Source organism: Eutrigla gurnardus (assembly GCF_963514095.1).
Source record: "Eutrigla gurnardus genome assembly, chromosome: 12".
Taxonomy (NCBI): domain Eukaryota; kingdom Metazoa; phylum Chordata; class Actinopteri; order Perciformes; family Triglidae; genus Eutrigla; species Eutrigla gurnardus.
In genome coordinates, this window is record NC_139926.1 from 6,742,738 (window position 1) to 6,755,150 (window position 12,413).

Consider the following 12,413-nt stretch of genomic DNA (forward strand, 5'->3'; position numbering starts at 1 on the left):
GTACTGATACTCTTCTGATACAGTATTGATATTTTATTGATAAAGTACTGATGCTGCACTGATACAATACTGATGCTCTACTGATAAATAACTGATACTCTACTGATACAGTACTGACACTGTACTGATGCTCTACTTATACAGTACCGATGCTCTACTGATACACTATTAATGCTCTATGGATACAGTACTGATACAGTACTGATGCTCTACTTATACAGTACTGATACTCTACTGATACAGTACTGTTGCTCTACTTATACAGTACTGATACTCTACTGATACAGTACTGATGCAGTACTGTCATATGAGTACTGATGCTGTACTGATTCTCTGACATAGTGATGATGCTTTACTGATACAGTATTAATACTCTACTGTAGGGACACTGCACTGATTACTGATACTCTACGGCTCAGATACTTAGTACTGCTCTACTGATACTGTACTGATACCCTACAGTAATTATGCTGTACTTATAATAATACACTGATGCTCTACTGATAGAGTAATGATTGTGCACTGATACAGAAATGGACTCTACCGTGCTATACTACTGTATTGCACGGCATTGTCCTATAGGCTGCTGATACTGCACTGTATTATAGTATGCTGCTGAAGGCCAGATACAGCCACGAGGCAGTTTCATTATATTGCAGATGTGGGTTTGATGGTTCAGATATGAAGACATGGGAAGAAACCTGAGGCATTTATTAGATCCAGATGTTTCAGATTTACAGCCCAGCCCTGTTTTTTCATTTGCAAAGTGTCACGGTTTGATGCATCTGAGAAAATCTCTAATACAAGAAGTACTTGGATCTGTAACTGAGGTAAAAGTACATGTTCAACAATGTAAAAATTCTCCATTACAATTAAAGACCTGTATTTCCAACCCTACAGAATTATTATAAGCTTCATAAAGTAATACGCTGGACATTCCATTCTGGTCACATACAAATATTTACTGCTTGTACTCTGCACAATACATTCAGCTATAAACAAACAAACAAACAAACAAACAAACAATCCTACTTATTTAAAGCTGCAGTGGATAACTTTAGAAAAAGAAAAAAAAACGTCTTAACTCTTGCTTAATTTGTCACTATATCACAAATACTGGTAATATTAATACTCCTACCACTACTAGTTATCTTACTGTTTCTACTACTGTACTACTACTAGCTACTACTGCTGCTACTAGTAATGCTATTACTGCTGCTGCTACTAGTCCCACTACTACCACTGGTACTAGTACTACTACTACTACTACTACTACTACTACTACTACTATGACTTCTAGAGCTATTAAAGGTGCAGCTTCTAGTACTATACTACTAATACTACTGCCACTGCAGCTACTAGTCATACTCCTGCTGCTATTAGTCTTACTACTACTCTCCTGCTGGTACTATTACTACAACTACCCCCATTGTTGCTGCTGCTACTACTACTGTTCTAATGCTACTACTGCTTCTGCTACTAGCCCTACTAGTACTATTACTACTTTTACTACTACGACTACTATCTATGCTACTGTTGCAGCCTCAACCAGGGGTGGACTGGCTATTTGGCATACTGGGCATTATCCCGATGCATATGTGGCATATGGCACATCCCATTGGTTTATACAATTGTCCTTCACACATGGGCTGTCAATCACTCAATTACTGGCTGGGCTGGGCTGCTGAACCTCGAGTCGGCAAAGCTAATGAGCCAGGTGAGATGGCTAAGCAACTGCCGGAAAAAATGTCAGGATGGCGATGAGAAGCAGCTAATGAACGTATTAAAACTAACGGATTTATTTGGTGCAGGGACAGCAGTTGCAGCACCTGTTGAAAAAACAATGTGAACCAGGAGGAAAGCGAGAGTGACAGACCAGGCCTGACCCTCTCCTCCCAGTTTACTCACAACAGCTTCATCATTCTTCCAGTGTGCTCCATTCATCCACCTGTAGAAACCTTCTACCTCCATGACGTTATGAGTTTACAAAGGATGCAACTGGTTTTTGCCTCAGATTTAATCAGAAAGCTCATATCATGGCCATGTTCTGGTTTAATATTTTCCTTTTTGTGGTCTAATTGTAAACATCTGCATCTTTTTATGTTCAGTAACCACATGTGCAGGCATGCTATATGGCTCTCTGACAGCCAGATTTCTCCACTACATGTCACTACAGCACCCACAGATACTCCGCTGGCCTGCATATATACTGTATATTGTACATGAGCTCTGCTGTCATACAATTTCTTTTCAACAAGTTAGTAGCCTATGGGTTTCTGAAATCTACTTAACATGTCTTTCAGTTTTTGCTCTGAAAATCCTGCTTTGAATTCTAGTAAGCCTCTACAGCTGTCAGTTTTAGTCCTTCTCTTAATGGGCTGTTTCTGCTCACATTCCCAACTCCATGCGCGATTCAGCTACTAGTCTTATACTAATGCATTTATACTGCCACCTGCTATTACTGGGTTGGCAGGTACTAGTTCAACAGTATGCTATGATTCAGTATAATACAACTGTATTGTTCACTATATGAAGTATAACAATGCTATTGTTAAATGTAGAACATTAAGTCACAGTCACAGATGACTCCTGTTGCTACAAATAATAGTATCTGTATTAGTGCTAATAAAAGTAGTATTAGTAAATTGTCAGTTTCAGTGTTCTCCATGTCACTGTCACATTGTCTGAAAGCTCCTTTAAAGCTTTTCCACTTGAGACCATTAAATATACTCAGGTCAGAAGATAAAACTCTAAAGAGCCTAAAGAACCTGAAGCTCATTATAAAGTCCATAAATTTGCATGAAGTCTGGGGAAGTGTAATTCTGCCCGTCCTCTGTAGTGATGCTTTTACTTCTGCCGATTGCATTCGTGCTTCGAAAATCAAGTGGTGTTAAAGATTATCTTACTTAACAAAAAATGTAATTATCATAAACGTTTGTTTGCCACAGACATTTTTTTAATGCAATAATCCAAACTCAACCAAGAATCCTATTAGCTTTTTGTGGAGGGAACCAGAACGATGTTCTTGTTGGACTACAAACACACGTCATCCCTGCAGCACCATATGTACCTTCAGCAGGGATGAGCAGCAGCCACTCCAGCTGTGTCCAAAATCACTCACTGTGTAGTTCACCATATTGGAGTACTGTTTGTATGTATGCGTAATAAATGCCTTACATAATTGACTCAAAGTATCATTCTTATCACTTGTCACTCATCACTCATTTGTGATATGCCGAGGGTAATCTGTAAAAGGGACGCTGACTCGTGACTTGAGGACCTTTATCAGACATCCCACGGCTCCCTCTGACACTAAGGGTTTTTTTTTACTACCGTTCAAACACACTGTTGAGGTGGAGTTGAGATTTTGTTGGCTTCTCAACACATCTTCACATTGATCAAAGCTCTTGACAAGAAATTAAATCACTTACCTGAAACCAGTTGCTGCCCACTGATGCCCACAGGCATGATGCCCAGATTGTTCATAGCTGTGGCCCAGGCTCCGTGATCCGTGATGGGGACACTCAGGTGGTTCTGCTCAGCACCATTAGCTGCTGCACCAGAGACACACAGAGACATGAGACTCTGACAGGACTGAGTTCCACTCATCAGATTATAATCTACTTCTGTACCGCCGGCCATAGCAGCTCGTCTCTTCTCTGCACTCTCTGCAGACCTCTCATCAGATCCTTCCTCTGGCTGCCGGAGGGACCGGAGGGGGGGGGGGCTGATGGACGATCACTGGACCGGTGGACAGACGGGGTTCATCCAGCCAGAGAGACAACTACAGTCCACCTGAGAAAGGATTAAAAAGAAGGATAAGAACATACAAAAGAAATCGGATCCAAATCCCTGAGAGCAGCAATGAATGTGCAAAAACTCTTTTAAATGTTTTTTTATTTTCACGTCAATAGAGAGGCTGAATAAATGCTAATGCATTACTATAGGGCTGTTATAAGTCTATAGGGCTATACTATAGGTCTTTTGGACTTCTCAAGGTGCTTTAAACTACATTCAGTCTATTTACCCATTCACACACACTCATATGGCACATTTGGTCGTATAGCTCTTAAAGTATAAGACTGTGAATTTATTTATATTAACACACGCAAGCTGCTTAGGTAACAGATTTTATGCAGCTTTCTATGTGTCTGTTTGTTCAAGCTCTGATTTGTAAGTGAACAATTATCTTATTAATTGTTTTCACATGTTTTAATGTGGAGAGGCAATAGTTGCAATAGCAATAATTAATAACATTTACTTTCCCCTGAGAATGAGCACAAACATAGTTAAGCATTGGGACTCATAATATCGTTGGTGTTGCAATGTGATGACTGAGGACGTCGTCAGGACATCGGACCGTAACACTAAAATCATTTGACAAATATATACTTATTTATACAGAAAACTTTGTTCTGCGCTGAAACATCTCACCAACTATTGATAGATAATGATGCAAGTCTAGTGATCCTTTGACTCCAACACCAACATTAAGTCAACTTTTTTGTATTACCACCACCATAGACTGTATAACATATTCACAAAGGCTGAAATCACTCACTATAACTATATAATGAGTCCACCATGTTGTATTGCTGTTCAATTCATCTTGAAACGTAGTGAACAACCAATGGTCACCAACTGAGAATTATATACCATCATGCATTGCTCTCAAAGAAAATTGACATACGGACGAGAGTAGAGAGATTGAAATCTATGAAAATAATATTTATTGTAAGCAGAGCATCGAACCACACATTTGGGAAAATACACTTATTGCCTTCACATGAACACTATACTGCTCCTTGTATTAATTACATAAAATGATGTCTGTTTTTATCATAGGTCATTCGCCAGTCGCCATTGCTCTCGTATGTTTTAATTGTGCAACGGCAGTAACGGAATCAACAGCGCAGAGACTCCCTGGAAAGTGAGCATAGGGGGGAGTGAGTGAGTGAGTAATTTCTGACACAACCTCAAACTCACTGCACTCACTGCATCCCAGAATAAAAATATATATAGTTTCCTGCTGGGATCACTGGGTCTATAAATGTATGACGGCGTATTAGGGCCACTGTAGAAAAAAAAAAAGTTGCAAAATTGCGAGTTTAAAGTGGCAAATTTGCTACTTTATTAAGATGCTAACAACCAGCATTTATACGAGCTAAGTTCACATGAATGTCGCTTTCTAATTAATCCATCCCAACCCGTGACAATGCTTTGCTAAGGTCCTTAGGGTGATGGCTGTTGATGGTTATCGTTGGATAATTTTATATGGGCCAAATTGTCATCTTATGGCTGTTTGTTGATGGGGTGGTTTGGCTAAGCTAGCTCGCTAAGTCATAAATGACGGTTGTTAGCATCGTAATAAACTAGCAAATTTGCCACTTTAAACTAGCAAATTTGCCACTTTTTTTCTCAGAATATTGCCCACCTCTCTCAGCTCCATTTTTTTCCTACAGTGGCCCTAATACGCCATCTTAATAAATGAGCTTTGGTTACCACCAACTCTCTAAATGTAACCGTAGCTATATTGTGACTTTACCAGAACCAGAACAGGTTCCGCTATCTAGACCCTGGATTCTGGAGCACCCTGATTCTCCCCCACAATCTTTGATGGAGGACTGAGGGTGCAGCACTGTAGTGAGAGTCTGTATGCTGGACACGTCTCACGTCTCTCTGCTCTGCAGTCATCACCATTATTCTCATGTGACACCAGGAAACACGCAACACATCCTGCTTTAATTGAGACACAATCATATCAAGGGCGCTTCACTGATGACTGCACAGCACCCCCATGCCCTCTGGTCCAGTTACAGCGACAGGAAGTCCATTAGAAATGTGATGATTGAGCAGTAAATATGGACATGGTTGTCATTTACAGACTCATGTAAAGACACAGTGATCCAGGGCAAACCTTCAACCTGATACTGAGCCTAAAACCAGGTCTAAACAGGAGAACACGTCATCATAGACACAGAAAACAAGTGACACACACACACATACTCACGCACACACACACACACACACACAGAAACACAGAAACACACACACACACACACACACACACACACGCACACGCACACGCACACACACACACACACACACACACACACACACGCACGCACGCACGCACGCACGCACACTGCAGTATTAGGTCCCTGATGAAATAAAGAGGATTGTGGGAGAAGACTTCTGACAGACAGAGGAGGTTTCACTGCTTCACACTGCAGCAGGAGGTTATTTAAAGAAAGATTTAAGAGTGTATCTCCATTACAGATGGATCTCTCCTTCTGTGTGTTAATCTATCCTTTTGTCTGTATGTCTGTCTGTCTGTTTCTCTCTCTTTATCCAGGTGGAAGTCACATGTTTAATGGGCCACAGCAGACACTTACCTGAAATCTAAACAGACTCAAACACCTCCAGCTGTGTAACTGTCTCCCTGCTCAACTGATCACTCAGTCGTAGTTTGTTTGCTCAACTTTACGTTTTTGTGTGTGTGTGTGTGTGTGTGTGTGTGTGTGTGTGTGTGTGTGTGTGTGTGTGTGTGTAGATGTAATGTACCATCACAGCCTTAAAGACATTTTCTGTGATCTGTTCTCTCTGTAGAAGCCAAGTGCTGCCTCTCCTCACATCTCAACCATTCACTGAACCTCCTTCTTCTTTGTATTCTTCATTGTCCTTGTCTTCTTCCTCGCTGTCTACTTCATCCCTGTCTTCTCTGTGCTGTTTTTTCTTCATATTTGTCTTCTTCTTGTGTCTCTTTGCCTCCTATTCTTCTTCATCTTCTCTAAAAGCTACAGCAATCTTCTGATTATTACATTGTTTTTAATTGTCCATCCATCCATTATCAATACCCTCGCTGCCCTGGTAGTTCTGTCTCTAACAACCCTTCATCTTTGCCTTTTTTATCTTTGTCCACTTTGTTCACTTCATCTTCTTCTACATTGTCGTCATTCTGCTCATATTCTTCTTTGTCTTCTTCGATATGACCATCTTCTTCTTCGTCTTCTCCTCTGGGCCTTCAGTCTAAGTGTCCTTTAATCTGTATCTTCTCCTTCTTCTTTAAAAACAAGCTGCAGCAACTATTATAACCATAGCTGACTCAGATTTCTTCATATTTTCTATGTTAATGTAATTGATCAATTGTCCATCCATCCGTTATCTATACCCTCCCTATCAGAGACAGAACAGAGGACATGACCTCAGCAGTAACTTCAGTCCTGGTTGTTCTTTCTCCACCACACTGTCCTCTCTCTGTCCATCCCTCATCTCTCCCTCCCTTCCCTCTCCTCAGAGCTGACTGGACGATGCCAAACTCCACAGAGTGTTTCTGCTCACTTTCACGCACCATGAAATATTCACAGCTGAACGCATGTCCTGTTTATTATTCATGAGCTCACTTGACATCTCTGAATCATTCACACACACACACACACACACACACATACAAACACACACACACACACGCTCTCATATTTGCATACTGAGAAATGCTCAGTTGGACACAAACATGCTGAGAAGTGATATGCCTTGTACACACATCTCCTGCTGACTCTAATCGTGTGCTTCCAGTTGAATGTGGGGGGCATCTAGAAAGTTCAATTTGTCACATTACTCTGCTTGTATTAAGTTTTTGAAAGTTCATATACACTGAGCATTAGTGTGCAAACTACTGAAGAGAGATTAGTTTACAATTAGTCAAAGTGTCTCCATTAACAGTGTGCTGAAAGATCTACCTGCTCAGGTACTCTGTTCTACCTGCTCAGGTACTCTGTTCTACCTGCTCATGTACTCTGTTCTACCTGCTCATGTACTCTGTTCTACTTGCTCATGTACTCTGTTCTACCTGCTCAGGTACTCTGTTCTACCTGCTCAGGTACTCTGTTCTACCTGCTCAGGTACTCTGTTCTACCTGCTCAGGTACTCTGTTCTACTTGCTCATGTACTCTGTTCTACTTGCTCATGTACTCTGTTCTACCTGCTCAGGTACTCTGTTCACTACCTGCTCAGGTACTCTGTTCTCTACCTGCTCAGGTACTCTGTTCTACTTGCTCAGGTACTCTGTTCTACCTGCTCAGGTACTCTGTTCCCTAAGGAATCACACGCTGCTCTGTAACTAAGCAACTGCAACTGGAAATAAGAGATAAATACTTCATCCCTAATAACATTAGGGATGAAAAATTAGATGGGGTCTGTACACACGTGTGCCTGCTCAAGATGTCCCATAAATCAGAATAGAAAATGATCTGCTTCTTAAAAATGTGTTTAGGGAAATTCCACAAATTCCATCTCCATAAAAATGTTGATGGGAGGATGGCAGCAATCCCTAATGGAAATCTGTAAACATTCATTCTTCAAAGACAGCGAGGATGTCTCCTCCTCCACAGACTGATAACTGATTACACATTCCTGTAAAACTCCACATGCACGACATTGCAAAGGTTTAAAAATAGCTGAAATGGTTTTATTTGCCACCATGACTTCAGAAGAAGCTGTATCGGATGACAGCAGTGAGAGTTTATTCCTTCCTGCTTCACTTCACACATGCAGCCGAGCCAGCACCATGTTTCACAGCTCAACATGCAATGCAAACCTAAAAATACAGCATAGGCAGCTGTCATGCAATGGTTGTGGGCTTCTCACTGCTCATAGCAACACAAAGATATCACAGTTTGATTCCCATCAAAAGCCTAAAATCAAACCTATTATTTACCGCTATCATCACTTGCTGTTTCTCACTGATTCATTTCCACCATAAATATGATATCAATCTATGAGAAACTGATGTATGAATCATCTTTTGTGCCTTGTTTAGGTTTTTTCAAGTTTTTGGACAATAATAGAGAATTGTGGTGAAGTAGAAGTGAAGCATATACTATTTTGCATAGCAACATTGATACACAGATGCTAAGTATTTATCTTTTATTATATCAACTATTAATATTGCAAATACAAGATAAAACTTTTGGTAACAATTGCTTTTTCAGTCCGGTGTTTTTTTTTTTGAGAGATGAACCCAGTGAAGACTGTTACTTATTTATCACCATTGCTTTATACTCTACTATTGCAATAACAGCGTATCGTGATGTAAATATGGTGATTCATATTTACGACTATTCAACCGCAGCCAAAGCTTTAAAACCGTAGTCCACACACCAATGGGTTATGCCACGATAACTCCGCCCACGTCTTACTGTATACAGTCATTATTTTACACTACGTGAATAATGGATGTCCACATAAACAGCTCTATTAATTTGAATAATGATCTTTCCATAACCAAGTGGTTTTATATCTTACTTCATTTTAACCTTTTTATACATCCATTTATATGTCTTGTTATATTTTCATGTGTTGCTTTTATATCTCATCCTCCAAAAGTATTTTAATATTTAATTTGATGCATGTATGTGGATATAACAGATCATTCATCATGTCCAAAGACATGTCTGGTTTAAATCACTGAGTGTTGTCATTTCCACTCTCAGTGCTCTTCAGTCTTTCCAGCAGTGAGTGGAAAGACTCTAATCTATAGACGGAGTGCAGGCCTGCCATCTCCAGTGTGACTGGGACTCCCTCTTTACCCTTCAGCTGAGAGACAGGGTCATGGCCCAGATATCAGTCAGCGCTCGCTGCAGCAAATTACTCCTAATAAAGCCTTTACAGAGGCACCATTAACCACAGAGAGAGAGAGAGAGAGAGAGAGAGAGAGAGAGAGAGAGAGAGAGAGAGAGAGAGAGAGAGGGAGAGAGAGAGAGAGAGAGAGAGGGAGAGAGAGAGAGACCAGGCTGCATCCAGGCAGCAAATCCAATCAGTGCCAATCACATCATCGAAACAGGCCAGCCAATCATGATCTCTAAAGGAGGGGTATCTTGTATAATTTAACATCTGATTAGAAGTCAGAAAACAGTCTCTCCTCTGTTAAAACATGAAGCAGAAGAAAAATGCTGCTGGATGAATGTTTTTATATAGACTAATCACTTTTAAAAAAATAATACTGACAAACTTGTGAACTTGTCATAGATGACCAAGTTCATGATGGTTCTTTACAACACAGTTTTTTTTATGACATAGCCACACATGAACACATTTAAGATTCATGTGCATTGACACACATGTTCCTTTTTACCTCACATTATTACAGAAACAAAGCAAAACTATGTGTAAACATCAGAGACTGTCCATGGTAAAAACAACAAGGGAGCTGCCGTATTTATGTCTAGATGACGTTATCTTAAGTGTTTATGGAGCAGCTTGTTAGCATAGCCTTCCTCCGATTGATCCAAACGTCATTCAGAAAACAAGCATTTAAAAAGTTATTTGCTGATCGTCTTAACAAACCATGACGTTGGACTTTTTTACAAATGATCTAGTTATTCCGGCATTGTTTTTGATCCATTTCTTGCAATTAAATCACAACAAAATCGTGTGTTTTGGGTTCATACCGCTGTAGCAAAGCAACCAACATGTGGCTTGCTATTCAACAAATTCCCAGAGCGCTTCTGAATGACGTTATGAACTCGTACAGGATGCCGTTTAATTACCTGGTGTGTCTGGGAAGTCACAACATGTACAAAGCAGCAGCGGTTATTTCAGCATCGTTGTTGGCGTCTACGAATTATTAAGGAATTGTTGTTCCTGGAGGAAAACAGTTAATAAACATTCACATAATTAGTCTCTAAAGTTTTTTTTATATTTCTCTGGTGTTTCGATTTCAGTTACTGTGTAGAATTAAGCATTTTACTTAATTGTACTTGTTTCTCACCACATTCACACTCACCGCATCACTGTCACTTTACTTCACAGTTCTCCATAGCTCTGCTATGTTCGATTCTATTATTATTTTCGCTTTATATATCTTATTATTTACATTTCTCTGTTTAAATCAACTTATTTCTTTACTTTTGCACCACATTTATTGATTTATCGATTTATCTCTCAATCCATCCATACATACAGTACATACATACATACATCTATTCATCCATCCATCTATTCATCCATCCAGCAGTGAGGAATATTTTGTGGTTGTCTCATTCTTGAAAGAAGAAAAAGAGCAACGCAACTATCCCAATCGGTTCCAGGTGGATTCAGGATGTTGGCGGTCCAGTTTGCTACACTGCTCATTCTACTGGAACTGCACAAGAGAAAAAAGACCACCAATCTCTGCGATCCAACTAACCCTGAACAGCGGCTGATCCCAAGCTGCTCTGCAATCTCTTGCAACAATCTGTCCTTCATCTCCACATCTTTATGGTCTTTATGGACTGGTTGTCATACAGCACCTTGCTTTCAGTGACGAGGTGAATGAGCTCCTCTGTTTACATGTTGGATGTTTGTGGTGCTATGGTAGCTGAAAGTGGCCAAACTACTCTCTAAAGGCTTTTTGATGGATGCGAAAAATGCAGAAAATCAAACCTGTTCCAAAAACCTTTTTGATGGATGAAAGTCGACGTGCAAACGTGAGGTTGTATTTATTAATCTTTAGTTGCAGCTTCATGGCGTGGCATGTAAGTATTCAAAGATTGTAAATGTCCATGCAGTAGGCTATCTGTCCAAACATGTGGACAGTAGAAAGCCTGCAGGATGAGAAGAAGATAACTGGACAGGCCGCTAATATTCAGTTGGTGTCGGTGTGCCGTTGTGGGGGAGCTACTGAAGAACACTTCATGGATCTCAGTTACAACGCTGCTGCTCTTTAGTCTCTGAATCAATCCACCGTGCATTGCTTAAAATTCAAGCAATGCTATTAGTGTGGCTGTGGCTTCAGTTTTGGATCCATTTAATCCACTTAGGGCCTGAGAGGCAGGGGAGACGGCAGCAGAGCGGGGGGAGGGGGCTAAACACAGACGCCAGTCAGCAGGAAAAAAAGAAACTACATGTGATACAGGAGCAGGTTGATGACAGTCTCACTAATGAGAAGAAAACAAAAACAGGCAACATATATGTCACCATGGCCATTTGTTTTGTTCATAACTAAGTGCTTCAAACCGTTTAAAACGGAAAAGATTTCATGCGGGAAAAAAAATTCCCCCTGGAAATGTAAATGAGAATGAGGTTTAGTCTGGGAACGTAATTTTGTCTGTATTCTATTCATAGTATCCAAGATCACTGAGAAAGTGGTTACCCAAAACACACACTGACTTTCTTAAGGACAAACTTCACTCAACCCCATGTATTTGGTTTCAGAATAAAACATTCAAATGAAACGGCAAACTGCTATTCACTGAAAGAATCAAATTAAAACTAAACAATGGGAGATCTGTAGGAGCTGGTTGTGACTTGAAAAGTATTTGATAGATTAAATCACAATAATTTTCACTCAAATTTTAATTGATCAGTGGATGTGATTAAATGGATGGAGTCTTGCTCTATTGGTGTCCCACAAGGCTCAATTGTAGGACCTCTTC

General features: G+C 40.2%; 3 protein-coding genes across 5 annotated transcripts in view; all 3 read right to left on the bottom strand.

Moving 5' to 3' along the window:
* Positions 1–12,413, bottom strand: part of lmln (leishmanolysin-like (metallopeptidase M8 family)) — a 429,410-nt gene that overhangs the window by 349,164 nt on the left and 67,833 nt on the right. The window lies entirely within an intron of this gene.
* Positions 1–12,413, bottom strand: part of tgfbr2l (transforming growth factor beta receptor-like) — a 297,577-nt gene that overhangs the window by 193,642 nt on the left and 91,522 nt on the right. The gene's annotated exons all lie outside the window — the stretch shown is intronic.
* The window catches only part of enox1 (ecto-NOX disulfide-thiol exchanger 1), a 456,513-nt gene that overhangs the window by 40,840 nt on the left and 403,260 nt on the right, over positions 1–12,413 (bottom strand). The window contains exons 2-3 of one of the 3 annotated variants that reach the window (XM_084022807.1): positions 3,633–3,693; positions 3,432–3,554 (exon numbers count right to left, since the gene is read on the bottom strand). In XM_084022807.1, coding sequence (XP_083878933.1) covers positions 3,432–3,554; positions 3,633–3,642 — 133 coding nt within the window. In that variant the 5' untranslated portion in view covers positions 3,643–3,693. Of the gene's footprint in view, positions 1–3,431; positions 3,555–3,632; positions 3,776–12,413 lie in introns of those variants that run through there. The other 2 variants (XM_084022806.1, XM_084022808.1) reach the window with 2 other exon arrangements.